A 17,465-nucleotide genomic window follows, 5' to 3' on the forward strand; every position below is an offset into this window, starting at 1 on the left:
AGCTCTCGTGGAGGTACTCTGAAAGCCTCTGCCTTATTTTGTCCTCCACGGTAGGACACTTTACCACGCCAAGCCAGTAGCAAGTAGTCTGGAATCATTGCAGGACAAAACATGGCAGCGAATGGTCCTGCGTTTTGGTCGCATTCAAGCAACATTCGGTCTTTATCTTTCTGTGTTAGCCTCAGGAGAGTGATATCATTCACGGTCACCTGGTTTAAATAGGGGAATTTTTATAAAGGAACAGTAAAAGGACCACGTTCATGCTGGGTTGTTTGCACTTGGCTAAAAGGGATCATCCTGGAGAATAGCCACGCGGCGCGGGGAGGGATGAAGAGATCATCCCAGAGAATATCCACGTGGCAGGAGGACGGGTGAAGGGATCATCCCAGAGAATAGCCATGTGGTGGCATGAGGGGAGGTGTGTGCTGCACATCCATCTGAAAACCGCAGCCCCTCCGGTGAAACCCAACCAGCATAGCTTGCTATGGGAAAGGATGGCACTGCAGTTTGAAACCATTCCCACATGTTATGAAGGTGGAAGAAGCCAACCCCGTGTACCAAAAGGCTTACCATGGCTGCCTGGAAACCAAATTCTGTTGCCCAGCTGTGTGTGATGTGTCACCATACTGGCAGGTGCTCAATATGAAAGGCAAAATGTGACCTTGTACCTAAAGCACATGTGCTGTGAATTGCTTGATTCACTGTGAAAGAGTCTTCCTTTGTTCTCAGAAATGTATCATCTTAAATTTTACTCTGCCTTTTTATTTCCCCCCAGGTGCAAATGTTTCTATGCTCCCCCATCATCTCCGTCCCTGAAGTTATTGCAGATTAGAAAGCAAAAAAAATGCACTCGTGATGACATGTTTTCCGAGCTCATGCAGTCCTCTTGCACTGATAGGGCACAGCTTAATGCATGGAGGCATTCAGTGGCAGAGGCCAGGAAAGCATTAAGTGAGTGCGAAGAGCAGAGGCAGGAGGCGATGCTGAGGCTAATGGGGGAGCAAACGGACATGATGAAGCATCTGTTGGAGCTGCAGGAAAGCCAACAAGAACACAGACCCCCGCTGCCTCCATGGTATAACCGCCTGCCCTCCTACCCAAGTTCCATATCCTCCTCACCCAGACACCCAAGAACGTGGGGGGTGGGGGGAGGAGGAGGCTCTGGGCACCCAGCCACTCCACTCCAGAGGATGGCCCAAGCAACAGAAGGCTGTCATTCAAATAGTTTTGATTTGTAGCGTGGCTACAATAAGCAATGTGGCCTTGTCCTCCTGCACCCCACCCCACCCGGGCTACCTTGTCAGTTATCTCACTTTTTTAAAAAAAATTAATAAAGAAAGAATGCATGGTTTCAAAACAATAGTTACTTTATTTTCTTTGCCAGCTGTGATCGAAGCGGGGAGGGTGGTTGGCTTACAGGGAATTAAAATCAACAAAGGGGGCAGGTTTGCAGCAAGAACACACACACACACAGCTGTGACACCGTAGCCTGGCCAGTCATGAAACTGGTTTTCAAAGCCTCTCTGATGCGTAGCATGCCTAGCTGTGCTCTTCTAACTGCCCTGGTGTCTGGCTGCTCAAAATTGGCCACCAAGAGATTTGCCTCAACCTCCCGCCCCACCATAAACATCTCTCCTTTACTCTCACAGATATTATGGAGCACACAGCAAGCAGCAATAACAATGGGAATGTTGGTTTCGCTGAGGTCTAACCTGGTCAGCAAACAGCGCCAGCGAGCTTTTAAACGTCCAAAGGCACATTCTACCACCATTCTGCACTTGCTCAGCCTATAGTTGAACTGCTCCTTACTACTGTCCATGCTGCCTGTGTACAGCTTCATGAGCCATGGGAGCAAGGGGTAGGCTGGGTCCTCAAGGATAACTATTGGCATTTCAACATCCCCAACGGTAATTTTCTGGTCTGAGAAGTAAGTCCCTTCTTGCAACTGCTCGAACAGCCCTGAGTTCCTAAAGATGGGAGTGTCATGCACCTTTCCCGGCCATCCCACGTTGATGTTGGTGAAAAGTCCCTTGTGATCCACCAATGCTTGCAGCACCATTGAGAAGTACCCCTTGCGGTTGACGTACTGGTTGGCAAGGTGGTCCGGTGCCATGATAGGGATGTGTGTTCTGTCTATTGCCCCACCACAGTTAGGGAACCCCACTGCAGTAAAGCCATCCAGTATGACCTGCACATTTCCCAGAGTCACTACCCTGGACAGCAGAACATCAGTGATTGCACTGGCTACTTGGATTACAGCAGTCCCCACAGTAGACTTGTCCACTCCAAATTCATTCCTGGCTGACCGGTAGCAATCAGGCTTTGCAAGCTTCCACAGGGCTATCGCCACTCGCTTCTTAACTGTCAGGGCAGCTCTCATCTTGGTATTCCTGCACTTCAGGGCAGGGGAAAGCAACTCACAAAGTTCAAGGAAAGTGGCCTTATGCATGCAAAAGTGTCGCAGCCACTGTAAATCATCCCATACCTGCAACACTATGCTGTCCCACCAGTCTGTGCTTGTTTGCCGGGCCCAGAATCGGCGTTCCACTGTATAAGCCAGCCCCATGGCCACCATGACGTCCCAATTGCCACAGCCCATGCTTTCAGAAACGTCTGTGTCCATGTCTTCATCACAATTGTCCTCTTAGCCCGGTTCTGCACATACTCCAGGATAATGCGCGAGGTGTTTACAATGCTCACAACTGCAGAGGTGAGCTGAGCAGGCTCCATGCTTGCCGTGGTATGGCGTCTGCATGGGTAACCCAAGAAAAAAGGCGCAAAATGATTGTCTGCTGTTGCTTTCACGGAGGGAGGGGCGACTGACGACATGTACCCAAAACCACCCTCAACAATGTTTTTGCCCCATCAGGCATTGGGAGCTTAACCCAGAATTCCAATGGGCAGCAGAGACTGCTGGAACTGTGGGATAGCTACCCAGAGTGCACCACTCCATAAGTCGATGATGGCCATAGTACTGAGGACACACTCCGCTGACTTTATGCGCTTAGTGGAGACATACACAATCGACTGTATAAAATCAATTTCTAAAAATTGACTTCTATAAAATCGACCTAATTTTGTAGTGTAAACATACCCTAGAAAAGAAATGAAGTGGAGAGTAGAAAAGGTGGGAAGACTGAAAAGAATATAGAGGAAGGAAAGATAGGAAGACAATGTCAGAGCTGGAGCAAGACAAGGAGCTAGATATCATGAAGAATCAAAAACAAGAATAGGAATAAAGGATAACAATACTTAAAATGAACTTAAAATTTCACCAATATTACTTCAATCATAGCTAGGCTTCAGAAACTGATTTCAAGTACAAACTTTTCTTTTTTTCTGTTAAATTTATATGGAACCTGATTGTCCTCTATAAAAAAGTCTGAGGAATTCTGTGGAAGATATCAGCACAATTTGATCTACAATTTCTTAAGCTCTTCTAAGTAGATACAAGCCTGTATTCTATATAACTCTTATGTCTCCTATCAATTATTTCCTCTCTTTTTGAAGTCAAATGTGACGCTGGGCTCTATTGGTAAACATTGTACAAGGGAGTTCTTTCTTCACATTTGTCCAATCTCTGCGTATATTTAAACAAATAATTTTATTTTAACAAAGGGGGTAGTATTCTCCTTCATTTGAGCTTTAGTTCTAGCATAAAATGTCTAATAGTCTAAAGATCTATTTTGTTTTGTGTAGAGGTTTTGCATTTAATGATGAGAAGAGACTGTTTATGGCTAGCTCTCTGTGCTCATAAAAGCACTGACTATCCACATGTCTATGGTACTAGCATACCTTTCTCTGCAGACTGTTACAGTTTTATCTTATGCTGAATAATAATAGAGTGTAAATTAAAGGTTATACCAACATGGGAAAGATTCAGTAAACTAGAAATGTAATCTGTGGATATCTGTATACTCACTACATATCACAGTTCTTACAAAGTAATACAGTAAAAGCTGTTTTATTTGGCATGTTGGGGGAATGGGGAATGCCAGTAAGTGAAAAATGCCAGTTAACTAAGAGGGAGGGAGTTTGGGTGTGGGAGGGGATGCAGCTCGTGGGCTCTGGTAGGAAGTTTGGGTGTGGGAGGGGACTCGGAGCAGTGGGTTGGGGTGCAGGAGGGGGTGCGGGATGCTAGATCCAGGGGGCGCTCACCTCGGACGGCTCCCCGCAAGTGGTGACCTGTTCTGGCTGCTCCTAGGCAGAGGCACGGCAGGCAGCTCTGTGCGCTGCCTCCACCCACATGCACTGCCCCCGCAGCTCCCATTGGCTATGGTTCCCCACCAATGGGAGCTGCGGAGCTAGTACTTGGGGCGGGGCAGCACGCGGAGCCGCCTGCCACACCTCCGCCTAGGAGCAGTGAGGACAGGTCGTCACTTGCAAGGAGCCACCCAAGATGAGTGCCCCCCCATATCCGGCACCCCGCACCCCAAACCCCTGCTAGTCCCGTGCCAACCAGACTATAAACCAGAATTTCAATGAAGATCAGAAATGCCAGTTTATAGAGCTTTCCGGTTGAAGTGCCAGACAAAATAGCTTTTACTACATATATTTAATAGATTATACTTCCCACTAAAGTTAGAGAACTGGACACTTAATATTTTACTCACCTGTCCAAAAAGAACATTAAGTTTTCATTATAATTGTGATAAAATGTGAGCTGGGTCCAGACCTGAAGAAGAGCTCTGTGTAAGCTCGAAAGTTTATCTCTCTCACCAACAGAAGTTGGTTCAATAAAAGATATTTTATTGTTAAATAAAGCAAGTTGAAGTATGGGATGGAAGAACTGACTATAAGGTGGATAGAAAGCTGGCTAGATCATCGGGCTCAATGGGTAGTGATCAATGGCTCCATATCTAGTTGGCAGCCGGTATCAAGCGGAGTGCCCCAAGGGTCGGTCCTGGGGCCAGTTTTGTTCAATATCTTTATTAATGATCTGGAGGATGGCGTGGATTGCACCCTCAGCAAGTTTGCAGATGACACTAAACTGGGAGGAGTGGTAGATATGCTGGAGGATAGGGATAGGATACAGAGTGACCAAGACAAGTGAGAGGATTGGGCCAAAAGAAATCTGATGAGGTTCAACAAGGACAAGTGCAGAGTCCTGCACTTAGGACGGAAGAATCCCATGCACTGCTACAGGATAAGGACTGGGTGGCTAGGCAACAGTTCTGCAGAAAAGGACCTAGGGGTGACAGTGGATGAGAAGCTGGATATGAGTCAACAGTGTGCCCTTGTTGCCAAGAAGGCTAACGGCATTTTGGGCTGTATAAGTAGGAGCATTGCCAGCAGGTCCAGGGACGTGATCGTTCCCCTCTATTCGGCATTGGTTAGGCCTCATCTGGAGTACTGTGCCCCACACTACAAGAAGGATGTGGAAAAATTGGAAACAGTCTAGCGGAGGGCAACAAAAATGATTAGGGGGGCTGGAGCACATGACTTATTAGGAGAGGCTAAGGGAACTGGGATTATTTAGTCTGCAGAAGAGGAGAATTAGGGGGGATTTGATAGCTGCTTTCAACTACCTGAAAGGGGGTTCCAAAGAGGATGGATCTAGACTGTTCTCAGTGGTAGCAGATGACAGAACAAGGAGTAATGGTCTCAAGTTGCAGTGGGGGAGGTTTAGGTTGGATATTAGGAAAAACTTTTTCACTAGGAGGGTGGGGAAGCACTGGAATGGGTTACCTAGGGAGGTAGTGGAATCTCCTTCCTCAGAGGTTTTTGAGGTCAAGCTTGACAAAGCCCTGGCTGGGATGATTTAGTTGGGGATTGGTCCTGCTTTGCGCAGGGGGTTGGACTAGATGACCTCCTGAGGTCCTTTCCAACCATGATATTCAATGATTCTATGATTCTATATTACCTCACCCACCCTGTCTCTTAATATCCTGTGACCAACATGACTACAACAACTCTGCAAATTACACCATCCCTGAGAGGTATTTGTCTCATCTGTTCTTAAAAACTTCCAGTGACAGTGATTTCACAACCTCCCTTGGTACTTAACTATCTTTATAGTTGGAAACTTTTGTTCTAATACCTAACCTAAATCTCCCCTCCTGCAGATTAAGCCCTTTAATTCTTGTCCTACGTTCTGTGGACATGAAGAACAATTAATCACCATCCTCTTTATAACAGCTTTTAACATATGTGAAGACTGTTACCAGGTCTCCCCTCAGTCTTCTTCTCTCAGGACTAAACATGCCCAGTTTATTTAACCTTTCCTCACAGGTCAGGTTTTCTAAACCTTTTATCTTTTTTATTGCTCTCCTCTGGACTCCTCCAATTTGTCCACATCTTTCTCAGTGTGGCATCCAAAATTGGATATAGTACTCACTAGTGCCAAGTAGAATGGGACAATTACCTCTTGTGCCTTACATATGATACTCCATTAATACATCCCAGAACAATATTAGCCTTTTTTGCAGCTGCATCACATTGTTGGCTCATATTCATTCTGTAATCCACTAAAACCCCCTGATTCTTTTCAGCAGTACTTCTCACTAACAAGTTATTCCCCATTTTGTACTTGTACATTTAATTTTAACTTCCTAAATGTAGTACTTTGGACTTACGTTTATTGAATTTATTCTTGCCGATTTCAGACCAATTCTCCAATTTATCAAGGTCATTTTGAATTCTAATCCTGTCTCCCAAAGCACCCCTTCCCATCTTGGTGTCATCCACACATTTTATAAGCAAACTCTCCACTCCATTAGCCTAGTAATTAATGAAAATGGAGAATACTACCAAACACAGGACAGATCCCTGTGGGAACCCACTAGGTATGTCCTCCCATTTTGACAGTGAACCATTGATAACTATGCTTTGAATATGGTCTTTCAGCCAGTTGTTCACCCACCTTGTAGTGATTTAATCTAAACAGTATTTTGATAGCTTGCTTATGATTATATCACATGGGGCTGTGTCAAAAGCCTTACTAAAATCAAGATATATCACATCTATTGTTCTTCCCCCCCCCAGCCCCCATTAGACCAGTTACCCTGTCAAAGAACAAAATTAGATTGGTTAGACGTTATTTGTTCTTGACAAATCCATGTTGGCTATTACACTATTATCCTCTAGTCTAGACTTGCAAATTGATTGTTTAATAATTTGTTCCCAGGATCTTTCCAGTTATCAAAGTTAGGCTAACTAGTCTATAATTCCCCAGGTCCTCCTTCTGCCCCTTTCTAAAATAGATGCTATGTTTGCCCTTATCCAGTCCTCAGGGATCTCATCTGTCCTTCATGAGTTATCAAAGGCCATTGCTAATGGTTATGAGATTGCTTCATCTAGTTTCTTAAGTACCCTAGGGTAAATTTCATCAGTCTCTGCCAACTTGAATATATCTAACTTACCTAAATATTCTTCTACTGTTCTTCCCTGGCTTGTGTTCCTTCCCCCTTGCTGTTAATGTTATTTGTGCTAAGCAGCTGGTCACTATTAACTGTTTCAGTGAAAACTGAAGCAAAACAGGTATTAAACACCTCAGCCTTCTTGATGTCATCTGTTATTAGCTTCTTTCCCGCTAAGTAGTGGACCTATACTTTCTTTTGTCTTTTTCTTCCTCCTAATATATTTATAGAGCCTCTTTTTTTTTTTTTTACCTTCTATGTCCCTTGCTAGATGTAACTCATTTTGTGCTTTAGCATTTATGATTTTGTCTCTATATGTTTGCTCTGTTCTTTTGTATTCAATCCTTAGCAATTTGTCCATGTTTCCATAAGCTACTTGGACTTTCACACCCTTTCCCTTCCCTATTTATCTTCTTTCATTCACAATCAAGATGTTGTACCCTGCCGCTGATTGGCTTATGATCCTGGCCTCATTGCCCACTTCTTAAATTTTCAAATAAGCATTTTTGTGCTTTCTTCTATGGTGCCCCTCACACTTGGGAGGGGCTGCCCATAAACATCCAGAAAATTAACTCATTATCCTCATTCAGAACTCTGCTTAAAACTCTCTTTTTCTATAATGCCTGCAAAAAAACTGGACAATGCTTAGGTTGCTGGTGTGCTAAGACCATTCCCTATCATCTTGACCAATACTGTCTCATTGTTTCTTTGTATTCACCTGTCTGTTGTTTCTTGTCTTAGACTGCAAGCTCTTTGGGGCAGGGACCTTCTTTTTGTCAGTGTTTGTACAGCACCTAGCATAATAGGGTCCTCGTCCCTGATTACAGCTTCTAACTACTATGGTAATACAAACTAATAAATAAAACACTTGTTTCCATTGATCTACGGATGCTTATTTCAGTAGCAGTTTTGATCATAGTCATTTGCCTATTCCCCAGAACAAGTTATTCAACCACTGATTTGTTGTCAATGTTTTGATAAGGAATTCTTACAAAAATATTGTCTCTTAACCAGAAACAAACCATGTTCTGGGAGACATATGTGTGCAAAGAGGAGCAGAGAGACACAAATGTATTCATTTAGACAAAAACACACAAGCTATTAAAGGAAGGAAGCACCACCACTCGGCAAACAGATTTATATTAAACTGAACTTTGCTAGAAATATTTATAACATGTTTCTCAAAAATATACTGACTGTGATGATAGCATTAGCACTGCATTCAACTGCATTGTGTAATTTAAAGAGGTTACAGTGGAAATTCCCAGGAGTTTTCGCCTCTGTGAAATTTATTTTTAAAATACCTGACATTTGGTGAAATATGGTCCATTTCAAGATTTTTATATTTCAGAGTATTTTTTTAAAAGCCTCCAGAATGTCACTTCTGACTGGATTACTTTATTAGCATCCACTGGGGAGGTGGGAAATGTGTGATTTCTTGAGAGGGAGAGAGATTACCCCCCCCTCCCTTCAAACCGATGGCAACATTTTAACAACAGGCTCCTGTGAGCCCCTCAGAGCTAGTTCTCACACACATCCCTGCGTATCTCATACACATTCAGTACTCTCACATGTATGTTTAAGTAATTAGAACTTAATTTATAAGTAATTATACCTGACTATGCATTCTTAAAAGCAGATCTTTCACACTACTGAGTTCAAAATGGCAGAATGAAAAATAACACAATCACCAACAACTCAAATGTTATTAGACTCCTTCTTTCACCATTTGATGACATGATCATGTGTTGGATTTGTCACTGTCTATATTTATATGCATAATTTTAAAAACCCCAAAGAGGTTAATTAAACCATGTTTACTCCATTCTGAGTAAATGTGAAGATACTTCAACTAAGAACTTACTGAACATCCATCCACATACAGTCTGACAGGTAGGATGTATAGTATTACAAGAGAGGCATTGAATTGTAAAAAATAACCACCTTAGTTCATTTGGAATATCACACCCCAAATTTACTCTGTCATTATAATGATATTCATTACATTTTAGGACTTCTATTTAAACCAACATTTTTTTTTTTTGGGAACTTGGAAATTTTTTTCCCCCCACACTCATAATGTTCACACATACCTTCATAAACACAGACATACACAAAATACAGAAATAAGATTAATTCTGTATTGCTTAGAAATATAGTAACATAAACAAGTTTAATGGTTAAGATATCAGCCAGTGTCCTGTCCTACAAAACATGGGTTAGAGAAATATTATCTAGGAAAATATCAGATAATTATTTGGAATAGTTAGAATTAAAAGGATTGAAGAAATGAATCTCCTAGCCTCTGGATCACGAGACACAGTATATGTTGTTCGTTAGCACAAGTTAATGTTAGGTAGAGGTGGTTGAGATTTTTTCGATAAAACATTTTTCATCAGAAAATACGTTGAATCATATGAGTTTCAATTAAACTTTTATCAGGAAGGTTTCTCAGGTCCAAGATGGAATTTCTGGTCAAAAGGAGAAAGTGAGATTCCCCACCCAAAATAGCCAATAGGCTGGTGGCTAGGGCATTCTCCTGAAATTTGGGAGATCCTCCACTCTGCCTGGAAAGAACTTTAACCTGGGTCTCCGATATCCCAGGTGAGTGCCCTAAACACCAGGCTATAGCTATTCTGGGATGGGTCTCTCTCAGTCTCTCCTGTTGGAGCTGTTCCACTTTCTATAAATAATTAAATATTTACTTATAGTAAAGTCATAGGTGCTTACAGACAGGATGAGCTGTTAGTATTTTTAAAATCATTTTATTATAAATGAATGGAATAATCTTTGTTTTTCAGCTGTTTAGACCAGCATTATCCATAAGAATGACAGTTTTATAAAATGTTACCTTTATCTTCATGTTGACTTTTTCTGTTTAAGATGACATTCAAGATTGGTTGATATGTTATACAAGTGCTTGTTGTCTGGATAAGTCACGGAGTTCTCTTCTACTACATGTTGATATAGGTTTGTTTCTGGAAGGGTTTCAGAAGATTCTTGACTCTTTTGGCAATCTTTATTTGTATTCTCCACAGTTTTGGCACCAACTAAAAAAATATGATTGTAATTTGCCAAATGACACCCAAAGTATAATTGATATAGTTTGTCATTTTTATTTGTCAAGATTATTTACAGAACAAGATTATTGCCCTAGAAAACTACAAATGTTACCAATTTTACACACAAAATATTTAATCTAGTTTGTTGGATTTTTCAGCTGTGCCCTGACAATTGCACACATTCCCTACTGGTCTGACTCTCTCTCGGCTCTCCAGCAAATTAACTTCCAAGGCAAGAGCTACAGGGTATGTCTATACTGCAATTAAACACCTGTGGCTGGCACGTGTCAGCTGAATTTGGTTCAAAGAGCTCGGGCTAAGGGGCTCTTTAACTGAGGTGTAGACGTTTGGCCTCAGGCTGGAATTCAGGCTCTGGAACACCACGAGGGGGGAGGATCACAGAGCCTAAGCCCAAACTTCTACACTGCAATTAAACAGCCCCTTATACTGAGCCCTGTGAGCCTAAATCAGCTGACACAGGCCAGATTTGGGAGTTTAATTGCAGTGTAGACATACCCTCAGTCTCTCTTTTCCCACTGGATCTGTCCCCAACTTCAGACACCAAGTTATCTGTCATTCTCCAGGAAACAATTATATCATGCATTTCCAACAATTTTAGAAGGCCTTATGCCAACTTGTGCAATTATATTAAACACCAAAAGCTGTTCCCTAGATGTGATTATTCTCCTATGGTATAGTATTTTAGAACACATACATACAGTATATGAAGTAGTGTGCATTACCAGATGCTGCTGCAGCAGATACCTTTAGGAAAAGGCTGCCAGCAGGGTATTCTCCACTGCCTTCAGAGATCTTATGGGCTAGAGTGAGAGGATAGATGCAGCTAGTGATTACAGAGGGAGGCTGCTGGAAGCCAGCTCTCCCATTGAAGACAGCAGAATTGTGGGATGGATGCTTTTGATGCTCCCAGTCCCCAAAGTAATAGGACATTGACTGGAAGTCAGTCTTGACCCACCCATCCTAAGAAATGAAAATCAGTTTGAGGCAACTGGAAACATGCTCCTGCCATCTGAACACTACAGGATTCCTTCACCTAACATAGCTCTTGATGGTTCTCATCAAACCTCACTTTCCTCCGAGGCCTAGGAGCCTGATCCATTGAGGTGCTGGTCGTCTTCAATTCCCACTGAATTCAATGAGAGTTGATGACCCCCAATGCTTCACAGATAAAATCTAAGACAACATGTTTTCCACTTTGTGGCCCGATATATAGATTATGTATTATTATATTGATTACCTAAGAATTCCCAGTTATCACTTTAAGGGTTGACAGGCTCTTGTCCCAAGGTCAGGCCCAGTATTATTAAAATTACTATATAGTTGGGACCCCCAACGTTCACAATTGCAACACTCACACAATCGGAACTCTTCTATATTTCCAAATAGTTTATTAATACATTTAGCAAAGTCACAAACACTCTAACTCAGTAAGGGAGATAGAGAGACTACAGAATGTACATCTGAATATCCATATACTCACACCATCCCTTGCAGGATGACCTGAAATGTTAGCCATTATCTTCCTCATCACCATAACCTTCCTCCTCACCACTAGTGGTCATCATTCTGGTTCCTACCAAGGGCTACATTTCTCTCTCCTACTGCCCATGGACTGGCATGCAACTTCTATAATACGTTATGCTGATGCCACTATATCTAATGTATAGTCAGTAGGGGTTTTCCCCCTTTTCCTTATGTGTATTTCCTCATCCTACTAATGTTGAGGTGTCCTCTTTCTGTAGGTTAGTATACTGATACATGTAACTACAATTTCAACTCATGATCATATCCGCCATCACTTGCTTAAGCAGATCTGGGGTTATTACTTCCATGCTCCTTGTGGTAGCACTTACTGGAACATTCTACCTCCTACCATTGAACAAGCGATCCTTAGTTCCTAAAATCTAAAGGTAACCGTTAATCTATGCCAAGGGTTACAGCCTGCTTAACCACACCTATACGAGCTTATGCTTCAGCTAATGTCTTACAGGATATAGGATACTGTATGCTTCTTGCATTGCAGCTGAATATAATGAAAGCAGCTAAATGTAATTAAGGCAAGGCAGTGAATATAGTAAAGGAAAGCGTATGCACTACAACTTTCAGCTTCATCCGAATTGGATTCTAGTAAAATTATTCGATTCATTTAATAAGAAAAACTGTTAAGTTGGAGAATTTCAAATCACAAGTGAGGAAATTCAAAACTGTGTCCCACAGCACAGCAGCTGTAACTCTGCCACATCGTATGTATACTGTATATGGAGGCATACATTTAATACCATACACTACAGTACAAAATCCTGCACGTGCACAAGAAGTAGTTACAGACACTATGGGCACAGTAACTTTCAACTTATTTACTTCTACATTAATTGATTGTTGCACTGAATAAATAACGTTTACATTCTTTTTGTTCACGAAGTTATGCTTACCAGCCAAGGAATTCCCATTCTGTAATCCATTCTTTTTCTGTTTCCTCTAAAAACAAATAAAATAAGCAATAATAAAGGAGAGAAGAAGAAAAAGAAAATCTATATGATGCTGGGGGGGGATTGAGTAATCAGTGTACAGAACAAATTCTATATTATATTACATAAGTTTTTAAACTGTATTTACAAGGCTTTTGTCCTTTTCATCACACTATCCTGTATTATCTCCTAAAAATTGCCTCCATAAAACAACAGCTCTAGTAATAGGCTATCCTTTCATTGAGAAGTGACAAACAAAAGGTTAAGAAATATAAAAAATTATTTCAGAAATATGATTCAGTCCAACTATGGACTAAACTACTCTGGTATAAACAGTATACAAATATGTAATATTGAAATATGAAACTATGTTTACATTCACACTTACAGCTCTGCATTGTCCTACTTTATCAATAATGGGGTATTTCCTAACATGTGAAATTATACTGTACCCTCAACCAGTAGAGAATGCCTGCATGTTCAAATATGTATATATGTATATAGTGGGACAAACATTCTAAGAGGGCCAAACCCAGCCTCTGTTTTGCATGCATATTATTGGATCACACATATGTGAAGGCACATGTGACAGTCTATCACTTGTGCACACAAGTGACGGGTTTTGCATATGTAAATTCTATCAACTGTAAGTGCCAATGACAATGCTCAAAGTATGGATATAGATATCCATGCATGCAGAGGCTACTTTCTGAAAGTTTGGAAACAGTATATAAATATATGTATACATACAGGGCCCCATCCTAAAAATTATCTTCACCCAAACTCCTGTTTAAATGAGAGAGGTTCTAAGTATGCACAGAGATCTGACACAGCCCTAGACAGTTTGCTCCTATAAGGAAATTTCAGTGTGTGCACTACTTTCCCCTACCCATCCAGCTATTCTATCTCATTTTACAATTATTTAAAACAACACTAGCATTAAACTTTTTTAAAATGTACTGTGTTCCCTGTCCATTCTTTTTTCCTTTCCCTACTTTTTCCTTTCCATTGCCTAGCTATCTTGGCATAACTTTTCTTTTTTAATTCTGTTTCCCCTTAAACTTATTTTTAGAGTATAATTTTTCTGATTTCCCTTGTCTCCCTTAATTCATTCCTCCACCATTCACACATACACCTTATACATTATCCCATCAATCAAATTCTCCCTTATATACCCTCCAAGCACATGAATTTTATTAAAGCTAATGTTAAAAAAATTATATAATACATGGGTTGAGAAAAGAGTGTCTGTACATTTGGGTATAGTGCTTAGATTATCCACAATTACAAAGTTTGTTTTTAAAGTCATAAGATACATATAATTGCCCTCATCAGTCATATAAGCTAGATCTGCCCCCCTGAAGTCACTTCCAGTTTCTATGAGTCTAAGCTCATTCACCTCCTCCCCTCAACACACTTAGGGTGATTTCTTCTTATCTATCCCCACAAGGGAGGAAGGTTTGGAGAAAGGCTCTTTTTCTCTTCACCAACACAGGGGAGTGGCACTGAGCTGGGTCTCTGAACGGAGTGCACTGACAGAGTGTGAAACAATTACAGTTTCTGACCAGACAAAGTAAGCTAAGTCCCAGTCAGCCACTCAGCACATACTCTGAGCATTTTTGCTTGAAGTGATGGGTAAGGAACTGCAGATACTGGGGGTGGGGTCTGATTAGAGGGCAGTAGAAGAAGGAGGAAAAGGAAGGAGGAGGACTGTATCTGCGGGGTAAAAAGAAGGACCCTGAGCAATAGGGAGCAGTTTTATTTTTGTTGACTGGTTCATATGTTTTTTTGCTGCTCTGTCCACCTAAACCTAAATCTATATAATGCCTCTTCCTTCACTGTTTGTATTCATTTATATAAAACATGGACCTACCAGTAAGAAATACTCTTTCTCCACATGAACTGAATCCAGAAGCACAATGACTGGGGGGGGGGGGCAACAGGAGGGGCATAGATGCTAACACAAATTCACAGTCTCCCATAGTCTTTCCGGGGGGAGGGAAGGTCCCAGCTGGTCCTTGGGAGGGGAAGGGAGGGAAGGGACCTGGGATGGCAGCTTCTCATGTGGCTCTGGCTCCCGGCACCCGCTTGACCCAGCTCCCTGCTTCCCAGAACCCCAGGATGCCATCTTCTCACACTGCCTCTTCCATTTATGGTCTCACTCTGGAAGGAGAGATGGTGGCTCAGTGAGGACATGGCAGGTGACCTGGGCCCACTTCTTCAGAAAATTCTGGTTACACCCTAAAGTAAATGGTGCCTCTTTACTCCTAAAATACAGGAAAGCCTTGCAGAGAACTTAAACCCATACCTCCACAGATGTCTTCCATAGTAAATGGATCTGCTTTGATGTTTTCCAATCAAGAGGAACTATGTAATCATCTGGCAGTAAAGACTCTGAAAAAGAACAAGACATTTTCACAGCTGACTATTAATACCTCGTTACATAAAGCAGTGATCCATCAGAATAGTATCATGGCATTATATTTTGTCAGGTTTCATGCATATCTGAAAGGGATACTGCCAGCTCAAACAAAGCCCAGAATTTAGGTTTTATACAAATAAGCTTCTGCAGAACCTAGGACCAATAAAAAAAAGTCTATATTTTTGTTTAATGCCAATGTAAAGATAGTTTTTAAACCAAACATTTTCCTGCATTATTTACACTGCCAAAATTGTAGCTTTGTCCAAGTGCATGGGAACTGGAAAATGAAATTTACTAGGAAAATTCACTAAAAACAAAAGTGAAACTTCAGTCTCTAAATTGAAAAATGCAAAAAGTAAACAAACATCTTAAATGAAAAGTAAATTTAGTTTTTAAAATTTTATCAGTTTAACAATTTATAAGAGGAATTTGAACATAATATATGGAAATTATTCTATAAATATGTCATATTTTTAACCTGATAGAGTTCTTCAATGATTAAAGTTGAAAAGAAATGCTTTGTAGAAAACAGTGTAAAACGCTTATGGAATACACATTCTGTTATATGTGTTAACTGTAAATAAGTGACAAATAAATTTGTTAACTAAAAAGCAATTTACCTTCCAATAGAACAACTAACAACATTTGTAGTACCTTTCATTTAGGAATATTCCTAAATGCTTTATGAAACCATTGACCCACACATTCATTGTGGTTGCCTTAACAGTACGCAGCAGTACACAACAGTTTAGGACAGGCAATGAGGAAAAATATGCATGACTGAAATTGCAGCAAACATTTAAAAAGAAATAATATTGATACTCAAATCAGAATATGGCCAGGAAAGTGGAATTAACACCTATAATTCTGAGAAAAATGCTATGGGTTCTTTAATGATCACAAGTGGCCAGTGCCTCAGGCTATGCCTATACTACAGCTTAAGTCGACATAAGTTATGTCACTCACAGATGTGAATTACCCACGCTCCTGAGCAACATAACTTATGCCGACTTAAGCACCCGTGTGGACAGCACTATGTCAGCAGAAGAGCTTCTCCCACCAGCATAGCTACTGCCACTCATGGGGTTGGGGCACTGTAATAGGGGGGCCCGGAGGGCCATGGCCCTCCCACTTCTTGAAAGTGGACAGGGCCTGGTCCGTCCACTTTTTGCCAGAGGCTCTGCCCCCCTGCCCCTCCTATTCCACCTGAGGCCCCAGCTAGGCTGGCAGCTAGAGCCTGGCTGGGGACACTGGGTAGCATGGGGTGCCATGCCACGGACCCTCCAGCAGCCCGGGGTCAGGTGGCCGAGAGCAGCCTCCTTCCCATGTCCCCACCCCTCCTAGGTCCCCTGGCCCAGGGCAGATGGAGGGTGCATGGCTCTTACCATGGCCGAGCTGTGGCTCCAAGACCCCTTCCCCTGGCCAGAGCCATGTCAGGGTAAGAGCTGCTCGGGGAGCCGTGGGGAGCCGTGGATCCTCCTGCCTTGGGCTGGAAGGGGTCCTGCAGGCTGTGGACATGGGCCAGGGCCTGCTCTTGGCCACCCCACCCTAGGTAGGTGGAGGGTTTGCAGCTCCTGACCCACTCCAGCTTCTGAGTTGTCCAGGGGCAGGGCCTTGGGCAGAAGAGGCAGGGTCACAGAGGGGCAGGCCCCCCACCCCACACTTTTTGGAAGGCTCCGCCGCCCCTGTCATTGGGTTAGAACAGCTACATAGAGAAAACTTAAAGTGGCGCAGCTGCACTGGAGCAATTGTTAATGTTTTCATTAAGGAAAGACTACAATTAGAGAGTTAGAAGGTTCACAAGTACCTTGCTAAACAGGCGTCTAAGTGACATCAATCCTGTTAAGATTTATAAAGCCCTGCAAATCTGTGGATATCTGCTTTATGTCCGCGGACCATTTTTGCGGATTGGATGAAAATACAAATTTTGAATCTGCGCAGGGCTCTAAAGATTTATGCACAGTCAGATATATACACATGAATAGTCCCATGTAAAATTAACCATGTGCCTAACTCTGAAGAATTAGGGCTTAAGCAGTTCAATCTTTCTAAAAGAGTTTACACTACATGACTTAGTATACATTAAATGACACTAGAATATGAAAATTCAAGCTCTGTTTGTTCATTTACCTTC

At 41.9% G+C, this 17,465-nt stretch overlaps 1 protein-coding gene across 8 annotated transcripts in view; it reads right to left on the reverse strand.

The window, feature by feature from the left end:
- LOC125635479 (NEDD4-binding protein 2-like 2) overlaps positions 1 to 17,465 on the reverse strand; it is a 103,581-nt gene that overhangs the window by 1,710 nt on the left and 84,406 nt on the right. For 7 of the 8 annotated variants that reach the window (XM_048847215.2, XM_048847223.2, XM_048847239.2 and 4 more), the window contains 3 exons: positions 15,218 to 15,303; positions 12,874 to 12,919; positions 10,210 to 10,408 (listed from right to left, as the gene is read on the reverse strand). In XM_048847215.2, coding sequence (XP_048703172.2) covers positions 10,218 to 10,408; positions 12,874 to 12,919; positions 15,218 to 15,303 — 323 coding nt within the window. In that variant the 3' untranslated portion in view covers positions 10,210 to 10,217. Of the gene's footprint in view, positions 1 to 10,209; positions 10,409 to 12,873; positions 12,920 to 15,217; positions 15,304 to 17,465 lie in introns of those variants that run through there. The other variant, XR_007356289.2, reaches the window with a different exon arrangement.

The sequence above is a fragment of the Caretta caretta genome, chromosome 1, assembly GCF_965140235.1.
Source record: "Caretta caretta isolate rCarCar2 chromosome 1, rCarCar1.hap1, whole genome shotgun sequence".
Taxonomy (NCBI): domain Eukaryota; kingdom Metazoa; phylum Chordata; order Testudines; family Cheloniidae; genus Caretta; species Caretta caretta.